This window comes from Odocoileus virginianus, unplaced genomic scaffold (assembly GCF_023699985.2).
Source record: "Odocoileus virginianus isolate 20LAN1187 ecotype Illinois unplaced genomic scaffold, Ovbor_1.2 Unplaced_Scaffold_8, whole genome shotgun sequence".
Classification (NCBI taxonomy): domain Eukaryota; kingdom Metazoa; phylum Chordata; class Mammalia; order Artiodactyla; family Cervidae; genus Odocoileus; species Odocoileus virginianus.
In genome coordinates this window covers 2,638,988-2,651,495 of record NW_027224270.1, presented here as the reverse complement: position 1 = coordinate 2,651,495, position 12,508 = coordinate 2,638,988, and the positions used below count along the sequence as shown (strand labels likewise).

Sequence of the window (12,508 nt, the reverse complement as noted above, 5' to 3'; positions counted from 1 at the left end):
TAGATGAATGTGCAGGATAGATAAGTGTGTCAGCACAGCTGGTGGTTTAATAGCTCACAGAGGTGGAACAGCAGTCCCGAACTACTGTCATTAGTTCTTCAGATAATGGACACAAGAATAGACTCACGGCAACAAGACTGTAAAGAGCAGCCTCTCAGGTCAATAAATAAAACATGTCATCGTTAATTGAGGAAAGTATAGTAATTGATAGTTTGAAATCATTTCAGATATTTTAACAAGCCTGCGAGGATGGTCCATTACTGTTCTTTTCTTCACCAGTATGACTTACCCAAACCATCACATTGTTGGGTGTTGACAGAGCCAACCCTAGAAACCAGGACTCTTCCAGTTAAGTGCTTTAGTTATTCCGATATTCAGAATTTCTTAAGAGATGATCTGGAAAAAAATGTCGGGACTGATTCAGGGTAGTACTGTCATAATAGATGTGAACTGCTTGATTTTAAAAAGATACATGAGCAAATTCAGAATTAAGTATTTAAGATTCCTATTATCTTAGACTAAATTCTTCAGTAATGGTAAATAGATGAGATTGTAATTATGCAAATAATGGCCAATGAGAGTGCCATCACCAGATCTTAATGTTTGGGTGTCTTGTCTTTAAGCTACTGAAAAACCTTTTTCTAAAGGTCTGTAATTTAAGTAAGATGTGTAGTACTTTAGGATACAGAAAAAATACAGATATGGATTATTTGATGGTATGAGTGACTTGTATGTATTTCTTTGAATGTTTACTTTTGTTTTATTTTCAGGCAAAAGCTAATGCTGTAGACTTTATGAAATTGTCAGTTTCATATCCAGGTTGCCACCTATGTAATTATCACTATACACTGTTTTTATTTTTATAGAAAGAGGTAACAATTTGGAGGAAACCTTCAGAAGAATTTAATGGATATCTGTAAGTAATTCTTGTAGTTTTACATAGCTCTTAAGATACTGTTAAACTTCAAATGTATATACACATATACTCATGATTACTAAATGATCATTGCCAGTAAAGCTTGGTTTTTTCTTTTAAGATTTTAAACTTTCTGAAAAGAAAATCATGTTATGCATTCAAAGCTTTTAAAATGTCTGTGTCCCTGGTGAATAGAGTTGGTGGTTTTTGGAATCATTAATGATGGTATAGCTGATAAAATCTTAATTTCTTACTGTGGTATATAAGATACTTCTAATACTCCTTCTGCATTTATTCAGTACTGTAGCATATTTTGCTCTAAGAATTTTCTTGAAGAAATCATTGGAAATTAATAATTATTTAAGTACTTGTCTCTTCTGTCACATTACTTAAAAAATTAAAAATTATAAACAACCTGAATAATCAATAGTTGAGGAATGATTTAATTATAAAATGTGCTATTTTACAATCTTTAGAAACCATATTTTCAGATATTATTTAAAAACATAAAAAATGCTAAATGAAAAGTGAATAAAGCAGAGTACTAAACTGTACTCTGTACTCAGTACACAGTCATAGGTTGACTTTAACTATATTTTTATATTAAAATGTTTTTATTTAACACAAAAATATGTACCTATAGATGGCAGTTTTATGTGTGATTTTTGTTTATGTATTTTTTGCATATAGTAGAGTATGAATTATGTCTTTAACCAGTAAAAAAAAATGCTGTTTTTTAAAGCCAGTGCAAATAGGTGCCTTGTGTAATTGGAGTGGGATATTCATATTCTGGGGGCTTGGCACTTTTTAAAATGAAACTATTGACCACACTTTCTATATATAGAATGTTTTGAAGTATATTACCAAAGATAGCATTTCAAGGAAGGTAAGTTGTACAGTATTTCTGAGAAGGACAGGGACACTAGAGTTGGATTAAACATTGTTAAGCAAGTGTGGACATTAATTCTTTAGATCAGTAATTTGCAACGGGGGCTGAAAAAGTTTAAAAGTGCCTGGGGGCACTGTGCTCAGTGATTAAAAAACCTCACAGAAGAGCTAATACCTGTACTGAGTTAGAAAGAACAGACAGGTGTTCTATTATGGAATAAGGACAGATTCTTATTCCAGGCAGAGAGAACTGCACTTACCACATTAACACAGATGGCTTCCAGTAGATGGGAAACACTATGAGAGTGTGTTTACAGAATTTAGGCTCCCTTGGTGTCTCAGACAGTAAAGAGTCTGCCTGCAATGCAGGAGACTTGGGTTTGATCCCTGGGTCAGGAAGATTCCCTGGAGAAGAGAATGGCAACCCACTCCAGTATTCTTGCCTGGAGAACTCCATGGACAGAGGAGCCTGGTGGGCTACAGTCCACGGGTCACAAAGAGTCAGACACGACTGGGCGACTGACTTTTTTTTACAGAAGTTCAAGTTGTGTTTATATAGTTGGAACATAAAGAATGGGAGTGAGGAGAGCACGTCTGAACGACTTTTGGATTCAAAACCAAAGAGTTCAGTTTTGTATTTATCCTCTGCTCAGCCAAACCCTCCCAGGTTCTCAGAAGATTTTGCATTTATTATGGTAACAGTTGTGAGAGACAGAAATAAGCATGGGAAGTTTAGAGAAGAATTTGTATCCTGGGAGACCATGGCTGGCTTCTTAAACTGTCCCTATGATTGTATACAAAGTTTTGTGACAATGTGTGCATTCCTGGGAAGAGATCTGTGCCTTTTTTCAGATTCTTAAGAGTTATATGATCAGAAGAGCTAGAAACTGACGCAGTATTGAGTTGGACACAGAGTTCCCAAATGAAGGACACAGCAAAAGGAGCTGAAAAGGACAAATGAACTTGAAAGAGATTTGATGGTGATGGTGGTGTAATGATGACAGTGGTGATGATAACTAATAGCTGTTGAAACCCACATATTGTTCTGTGCACTTGATGTTTAGAAAGTCATCTTCATAAAACATGGTGACTTTCTAGTTCTGACTGTTGGAATGGGGTTAAGAGAAAAAGAAGTGTTGAAGTTGAATCTCAGATTTCTAATTTGGGTGCCTGAATTAAATTGTATTACCCACCCCTGCCCTCTACCCTCATCCCAAGTTAGAGACCCTTGGCAGAAGAGCAGATTTAGGATGGGGGATAATATAGGCTTGAGCTTGAGATATTTGCAAACTGATTTCATGCAAAGATGGGCTCCACATAGGACAGAAATGGTAGGGATCTCACAGAAGCAGAAGATATTAAGAAGAGGTGGCAAGAATACACAGAAGAACTGTACAAAAAAGATCTTCATGACCCAGATAATCACAATGGTGTGATCACTCACATAGAGCCAGACATCCTGGAATGTGAAGTCAAGTGGGCCTTAGGAAGCATCACTACGAACAAAGCTAGTGGAGGTGATGGAATTCCAGTTAAGCTATTTCAAATCCTGAAAGATGATGCTGTGAAAGTACTGCATTCAATATGCCAGCAAATTTGGAAAACTCAGCAGTGGTCACAGGACTGGAAAAGGTCAGTTTTCATTTCAGTCCCAAAGAAATGCAATCCCGAAGAATGCTCAAACTACTACACAATTGCACTCATCTCACACACTAGTAATGTAATGCTTAAAATTCTCCAAGCCAGGCTTCAGCAATATGTGAACCATGAACTTCTAGATGTTCAAGCTGGTTTTAGAAAAGGCAGAGGAACCAGAGATTAAATTGCCAACATCTGCTGAATCATCAAAAAAGCAAGAGAGTTCCAGAGAAACATCTATTTCTGCTTTATTGACTATGCCAGAGCCTTTGACATATTGTGTGGATCACATTAAGCTGTGGAAAATTCTGAAAGAGACGGGAATACCAGACCACCTGACTTGCCTCTTGAGAAATCTATATGCAGGTCAGGAAGCAACAGTTAGACCTGGACATGGAACAACAGACTGGTTCCAAATAGGAAAAGGAGTACGTCAAGGCTGTATATTGTCACCCTGCTTATTTAACTTATATGCAGAGTACATCATGAGAAATGCTGGGCTGGAAGAAGCACAAGCTGGAATCAAGATTGCTGGGAGAAATATCAATAACCTCAGATATGCAGATGACACCACCCTTATGGCAGAAAGTGAAGAAGAACTAAAGAGCCTCTTGATGAAAGTGAAAGAGGAGAGTGAAAAACAGTTGCTTAAAGCTCAACATTCAGAAAACTAAGATCATGGCATCTGGTCCCATCACTTCATGGCAAATAGATGGGGAAACAGTGAAAACAGTGGCTGACTTTATTTTGGGGGGCTCCAAAATCACTGCAGATGGTGATTGCAGCCATGAAATTAAAAGACGCTTACTCCTTGGAAGGAAAGTTATGACCAACCTAGACAGCATATTAAAAAGCAGAGACATTACTTTGTCCACAAAGGTCCATCTAGTCAAGGCTATGGTTTTTCCAGTGGTCATGTATGGATGTGAGAGTTGGACTATAAAGAAAGGTGAGTACCGAAGAATTGATGCTTTTGAACTGTGGCGTTGGGGAAGACGCTTGAGAGTCCCTTGGACTGTGAGGAGATCCAACCAGTCCATCCTAAAGGAGATCAGTCCTGGGTGTTCATTGGAAGGACTGATATTGAAGCTGAAACTCCAATACTTTGGCCACCTGATGCAAAGAGCTGACTCATTGGAAAAAAAGACCCTGATGCTGGGAAAGATTGAGGGCAGGAGGAGAAGGGGATGACAGAGGATGAGATGGTTGGATGGCATCACTGACTCGATGGACATGAGTTTGAGTAAACTCTGGGAGTTGGTGATGGACAGGGAGGCCTGGCGTGCTGCAGTCCATGGGGTCGCAAAGAGTCGGACATGACCAAGCGACTGAACTGAACTGAACCATATATCTTCTATAATAAGGATGTGCTGTGCTGTGCTAAGTCACTTCAGTCATGTCCAACTCTTTGCAACCTTATGGACTATAGCCCACCAGTATCCTCAGTCCATGGGATTCTCCTGGCAAGAACACTGGAATGGGTTGCTGTGCCCTGCTCTAGGGGATCTTCCTGACCCAGGGATCAAACCTTGCTCTCTAAAGTCTCCTGCATTGGGTGACAGGCTCTTCACCACTAGTACCACCTGTTCTGGGCTTCCCTGGTGGCTCAGATGGTAAAGAATCTGTCTGCAGTGCAGGAGACCCCCAGGTTCAATCCCTGGGTCGGGAAGGTCCCCTGGAGAAGGAAATGGCAATCCACTCCAGTATTCTTGTCTGGAGAATCCTGTGGACAGAGGAGCCTGGCAGGCTACAGTCCTTAGGGTCACAAAGAGTTGGACACAGCTGAGCAACTAAGAAGCAGCATCTAAATATATATGTGTTACATTTATATTCTTCCAGTCTGTGACTGGTTTTTAAAGAAATTACTTATTTTGTCATTTGTGGTATGCAAGTTTTAGTCATCTTGTTATTTCTGTTTTATGTATTCAAATAATCTTCCTGTATCCTGAGGTTACAAGGATCGTAACTTACATAATTTTCTCAAAGTTTAAAAATTTTACCTTTTATATAGTGGTATTTAGTCTATCTGGAATTGTCTTGACTGAAGTGAAGCAAGAATTCAGACTTATTTTCTCTGTTAGGATAACTATTGAACCCATACACCATTTATGAAATAGTACATCTCTTTCCTACTGATATGGAATGCCACCTTTGAAATATGTTAAGTTCTGCTATTATTCATGAGTCAATCCTGGGTGTTCTATTCCTGGATGACCTATTTTTCTATTCCTAATAAAAAGTTTTTGAAAGTCAGGCTAAAACATGCATATGCTAGTACCATGTTAGAACATATCTGAGAAAAGAACCACCTTGAAAGTAATGGAGCATTAAGGCGTTCTGCAGACTGTTCTTGGCTACTCCATAACATGCAGGTACTTACTGTGATCATGATCATGCAGAAGATAGCTGTCAGATCTCCTCTTAGATCTGAGGACCTTTTAGAATACATTCTGATGAAATAATTGATAGAACCTAATTTATCAGACAAGTTGTAAGGATTTACTCTTTTCAAAAAATCTTCACTAAATTTTGCTTTTTTTGATGTGAACTCTGAACTATGAGAGCATACTGAAATTTTTCATTCCAATAGCATTTGACTGTAATATTTTTTCTCCAGTTTCAAAGCCCAAGGTGTGATAGATGATGTTGCCAACAGTGTAATAGACCACATACGCCCAGGCCCCTGCCGCTTGGATTGGGACAGCTTAATGGCCTCTTTGGATATTTTGGAGCACTTCGAGGAGGTATTTGTTTTGAAACCTTACTTCGGATTGTGTGTGTGTGTGTCGTGTGTGAGACTGTGCGCGCGAGTGCTCAAGTGCATGTGAATGTCTGTACACACTTGTGTTCACTATTACATTCATTGCTTTGAAACTAAGTAGTCATGGCAAAGATCTCTAACTAGCGTTAGTCAGAACTGAGTTTGTTTTTTGAAATAGCTTTATCCTTTCTGCTTAAGAAAATTATGTCTTTAATTGTAGAGCTTTGAGGTTCTGAAATCTAAAATTCTGAAAATACCACCATCACATTCAGTTTTCTAGGTAATAGTATGCAGGTTTTCCATTAATATTCAGCCAGAATCAAAGATAAAAATGCCACCTTTGGTATTAAAGAATTATGTAACCAGAGTGGCTTTTTCTGTTTTATTAATTCATTTCTTGCCATGTTTATTTTAATCAAAGTATTTGTGGATTTTATCTTACACATCTACAGTCTACACTGCCTGCTTCCACTTATCATATAGGATATGAGGTGACTGTTTTGAAAGAGAGATTTGGATTCTGGGTAACTTACCTCTGTACTTTGGTTGTATATCCTGCACATGTTCATATAGAACAGTGAGATATAGAATAGATTTCTAAATCTGTCAGAATCACTGTAAGAAATGTTGTTAGTAATCATTATAACACATTTTAAGTGAGTGTTAATGTTTTACTGCAGGTGAACTTATGTGAGTCTGTGTCTGTGTTTCCTGTAATACTAACAGCTGTTTCCTGTTCTCTTTCAGAATTGCTGTGTGATGCGTTATACAACTGCGGGTCAGCTTTGGAATATAATCTCCCCAAGAGAGTTTGTTGACTTCTCCTATACTGTGGACTATAAAGAAGGGCTTTTATCCTGTGGTAAATGTCTCAAAACCTCTTACTTTCTCTCAGTTTGTTTTAAATTTTGAGTTTTCTAGGCTGGATATTTCTTTCCACACAAGATATATTTTCAACCGTCATGGTTGTTTTATAATCAGTAAGCTTGGTTTGCAAATGCTAAACCTTAGGGATGAAAGCAATGATACCAAGAAGGGTCTGCAGTCTTTCTGATGAGTTTTTGTTCCCCATTACATAGTATCCTTCATGTCACAGCTAACGAATATGGGTCACATGACTACCTCTAAGAAATGGGTCTCGTCAGTGGATTTCCTTCTAAGTCGCTCTCAAGAAATAGCTTCTTGGTCATATACTCTAAAAAAATATGCTCGGCATGTGCTAGAATATTTTTCCTTCCTTGATCTGTGTAGTAGTTTTCTTTTCAAAATTAAACATACTGTTAGAAGGCTCATGCTTTTGAAAATATATCTGTAAGTAAATTAATGTTTTTGTATGTACAGTGTATATTTGAGTTGGCAGTTTTAGGTACACATCTACCTGTTTGCTCTTAGTCATCAGAGCCAGGTTGCTCCCAGCTTGTGGAGCAAGGGCGGCACCACAGGTTTGTTTCTTGGTACCTGGGCCCCACCATGGCAGGAAGGTTCATGCTTTCCAGGGAGTTACCAAGATGACATGCCATTTATTCTGAAGGGGTTAGAACTTTCCCTATTACACATCTGCCAGGCTCTGTCAGAATTCTACTTGGTAATTATCTTTTTCATTCTTCCACAGTCACTCTTGGGGCTTAATTTTTATCTACATGGATAAGAATGTTTAAATAAGCAATCTGATAATACTTTTAATGAGAGTTTTAGATTAATGTCAGTCATTGCTATTAATAATGTTATTATTTTGTTTAATTGCCTTGTAGGGATAAGTCTTGACTGGAGTGAAAAGAGATCTGAATTTGTTCGTGGATATAACCATCCCTGTGGTTGGTTTTGTGTTCCTCTTAAAGAGAGTCCAGGCCGGAGTCTTTTGACAGGCTATATTCAGACGGAGCTGCGTGGAATGATTCCCCAGTCTGCAGTAGATACAGCTATGGCAAGCACTTTAATCAACTTCTATGGTGATTTACAAAGAGCCCTAAAAAAGGCGTAATATGTTTTAACTTACAGTAGTAGTATATTCCCTGAATGAACTCCATCTCTTAGTTGCATGGCTCTTAAAAAATCATCCTTCCCTCTCTTCTGCATAGCCTGCAGAAAATTTTGAGATGTTTTTGGTTTCTTTTATTCAGCAAGTAAATAGCTAGCTAGAGTGAGCATCTCAGTTTTCCTAAACAGTTATTTGCACATTGCTTGGAATGGTAGTGTGTCTAGGAATGGAGAGGATGACAGAAATTCACCAAGAAGTAGATATAGGTCTTTGACATAAACTCTCAAGAAATTGAATAGTGCCTCAGTAGGAATATTTTGGCTGCTTAGAAATTAGAGAAAGCCAAGCTTCTTGCTGGTAGGCTAAAATCACCTGTTTTAGAGCTTTATAAACATTCTATAAAAGTTTTAACTTTGGGGGAAGTTAAATATCAATGTTTACTCTATGTATGCTCTATGAGTTTAACAATATCTTGGACTAAAGAAAAATTACTTTTCTCTATACTTCCTAAAGATGAACTTCACTATTGAACTACTTTAAATATTGAAAATATCAGAAATAAGAATAGGTATCCTAATACAATGCAATTCAGTTTTGATACCTAGATAACAGTATTTTGTAGATATCTTTAAAAATATATTTGTATATTTAGGTGCTTTTATTTTGGGAGTCTTAAAAGCCTTTATGCAAGAATAAGACAGTGTAAAAAACTGCCAGATATGTGCTGGGATAGCACAGTGATTGTGCAGTATTCTGCGTTGTGTGAAATGGGTGGTGATATCCAGTACTAAACAATAGAGAATCATCTTTTTAGAAAGTTAGATTTGACGAATGTTTTGTACCTGTTTGAGTTTTAAATGTGTCACTCAACTCATAAATTACTCACTGTGTCATACACATTCACAATTGTGATGTAATTTCAGTCTGGAACTATAACAAATGCATTCATGGATTTATACGAATGCCTGGATAGTCATTTTATAGCTGGAATGGACTGTAATATGTCCCTTGATTCTGTGGCTACGTTAAATGAACATTCCTGAATGATTTTAATATTCCACATGCTCTTTGGCATTTGCACTGTCTACCTGGTTTACATATAAGTTGAGAACTTGAGGGAACTCATTGTATCTGTGCAAATTTTTATATTTATATTTCTGTATACGCACACATCTTGAAATCCATTTCAGTAGTCAGTGTGAGTTATTTTATGTGTTGTTATCATTGTTCCCACTGTTTCATTTTCTCTCCTTTCTTTTTGGGTTAATGTGGGATAAAGTGAGCTCTGAAAATAATATTCACTGGATAGACCTCAGAGTGGGCCTCCCTGGTGGCGCAGACTGTAAAGCGTCTGCCTGCAATGCAGGAGACCTGGGTTCAATCCCTGGGTCAGGAAGGTCCCCTGGAGAAGGAAATGGCAACCCACTCCAGTACTCTTGCCTGGAGAATCCCGTGGACAGAGAAGTCTGGTGGGCTATAGTCCATGGGGTTGCAAAGAGTGATATGACTGAACAACGCTTTCGCTTTAGACCATGAGAAGCACGAAAACATATTATGGTTCAACTGCATGAAGGCGTGATCTGTATTTTACTTTCCTGTGTTTTCCTGACTGTTAAATAAAGCATAACTCATAGTTCTTCAGACCCATTTGAAAATAGAAAAAGTAGAGCTGATTTATTTTTATTTTTTTTGCTATTGGAGATAATGTTCAAAACAAAAGGTGGCAGTACCATTATATCCATAGTGAATAATCTCACAGATTTTAGATTAAAAATAATTTGTTTCAAGTTCTGATAGAAGCAATGCAAAAAATGATCTTATATTCTTAACTTGAAATTTATTAATCACCAATGTTTTTCCAGATTGACTACCCAAATTTTTGAGTTGTTGAATTCCTCTGCTACTCCTTTTTCTTGCAATAAGGAAAGAGAACTGAGCAGTTTAACTTTCAGCTTCCCTTAGATATTGTTAGATGTTAATTTTGACTTAATCTATTGTCTTTTATTTGGTTTTAATAGTATAGAGTAGGGGGTTCCTTATACTCCAGTGTTCTGTCTAGCATGGCAGAATACCAGCAGGTGTCCAGTTATAGGGGGCCCAGATTGGGTAAGGTTGCAGCAAGATGTACATTGCTATGAGGGCTGTCATTGCATAAGCTGGGCACTGCTGAAGGCAAATAAGCTGTCCACTCGCAGCTACTCTGTGTTCTCTTGGTTTTTGTAACTTATACCTCCAACTAGTGATTCCATAATCCACTCTTGAATGAGGATCCTTGCAGGTAACGGAACCCTCATGGAAGAATTTATTCACAATGTTGAACCATCTGATGGACTGAAGGAGCGTATTTGAATTACCTGCAATTTACATACAGCTTCTGGATGGCACTTCTAGACGTGTAGCTATTACCACAGTCCAGTTTTAGAATATTTCTATCATTCAAAAGATCTCTTTTACCTGTTTGTTGAATCATATATAAACAGAGTTTAGCACAGTTGTTAGTATACAGACGATGATGAAAAAGAGCAGGTTTTGTACTCAAGAGTAGAGGTGTATTTGATTCCAAGCTCAAGAGCCTTGTGATAATAAGTTACATATGTCAAATACCATAATGATATGAAATTTAACAGTGTGGGTTGGGATTAATATTAACACGTGTAATAGAATCTTCTGTTTCTGTAGCAGTGCCATAGAATAGAAAAATAATGTGAGCCATAATTGTAGATATAATTTACATTTTTCTAGCAGCTACATGAAAAAATTAAAAGAATCAGTGGAAGTTAATTTTAATAGTATAGTTCATTTCACTCAGCATATCCAAAATATTGTAATTTCAACATGTAATCATTATAAAAATCTTTTAAGATAGCTTACATTCTTTTGTACTAATTTTTTGATTTATTTTACTAATTTGGGCTAGCCACGTGTCAAGTTAATTTTAATAACTTAATACACAGTTCTGTATTAATCTACATATTAATTTGTCTTTCTATAAGACATAATAGAGAATTTCCTAGAATCACTCTCTTAAGTACAAAATCTTTTCTGGTCTCTGAAGCGTTCAGTGCTTGCTAAAAGTGAACTTCTTAACATTAGAAGTAAATCAGTTAGAAATAAATATCAATTGTCAATAAAATGAAAATGATAGCCCAAAATATTTCCCTTTAAAGATAACAAACTTTTCATAGGGCTGTTGATGAAATGAAAGAATATAATCTGCCTTGTAGTAATGTGGTTGACTATTTTCTCTAGCTTATACCTAGTTTGTATTAGAAACACATGTATGTAGGAGATATTTGGCATAGTACTGTTTTCAGTACATGATACCTATTTTTTTAAGGAAGTTAGTTTCATACAAGAAGATAATTTATCATAAGTGATACTTTTGCATGAAATGTTAATTTGTATTGTTAATCTTTGGTTAATCATTGAAGTTTAACAGAATACTCAGCAATAATAATTATGAGAATTTAGTGTTCTGCAGTTATGTGTAATATAAACTGCTAGCTGCTAAAGACAGATTGTTCATGTTAAAATTCTCTTCATTTTGTTGTTCACTGAGGTTGGATGTATTTGAAACTGTAAATTTCTATATGTAAAAATATATCCCAATAAAAAAAGGCCTTTCTTTTCTCTCCTCTTTTCTTTTTCCTTCCTAACTGAAGGACATTTTATCAACACTCAGGTTGAATTAAATTAATATCTCAAGCTAAAAACTCTGTAATTGAGGTTGCCTCTGGAGAAGATAGGAAACATTGCACAATGCAAACTCCTAATGCCTGTTGAGCTTTTATGTATGAGTAATCCCCTTCGATGTAGGTAAAAGCTTTACCTGTTTACTTTTAAGAACACGCTGCATCATTTGAATCAGTTGTTAAAATCCATTTTCTTTTAATTAAGTGGATACTGTGGACATCACAACCCTATGCATAAATTAACAGAATCCAGGGAGGCTGGGAGACTTGACCTGGACCCTGTGTTATATAATTACTTATCCAGTCTGTCTCCCATACCTTTCTTCAACTTTCAGAAGGAGCGGATGGTAGGATCGGAGCTTAGAAGAGACATTAGATTAATCCCAGAGCACAGGAAATTGAAATAATATATTTATTGTTTTGTTGTTTCCAAAGATTTTACATGTATGGTTAAATAAAAATTCATTCCTTGGAATTCAATAAAAGCTGTATACCACATATAGATTTTATTTTTAAGAAGTTTGTATTTCTTTTATGAGCCAATATGTAAAACTGGAACCTTTGTTAAACTAATAAGAGCATATAATTTGTTAAATTTCTATGAAATATATCAATAAAATTTATACACACTCTTA

At 36.5% G+C, this 12,508-nt stretch overlaps 1 protein-coding gene across 2 annotated transcripts in view; it reads left to right on the top strand.

Moving 5' to 3' along the window:
* STARD4 (StAR related lipid transfer domain containing 4) overlaps window positions 1-12,508 on the top strand; it is a 21,470-nt gene extending 8,962 nt beyond the window's left edge. For both annotated transcript variants that reach the window (XM_020889515.2, XM_020889516.2), the window contains exons 4-7: window positions 867-916; window positions 6,060-6,186; window positions 6,951-7,065; window positions 7,955-12,508. In XM_020889515.2, coding sequence (XP_020745174.2) covers window positions 867-916; window positions 6,060-6,186; window positions 6,951-7,065; window positions 7,955-8,184 — 522 coding nt within the window. In that variant the 3' untranslated portion in view covers window positions 8,185-12,508. The remainder of the gene's footprint in view (window positions 1-866; window positions 917-6,059; window positions 6,187-6,950; window positions 7,066-7,954) is intronic.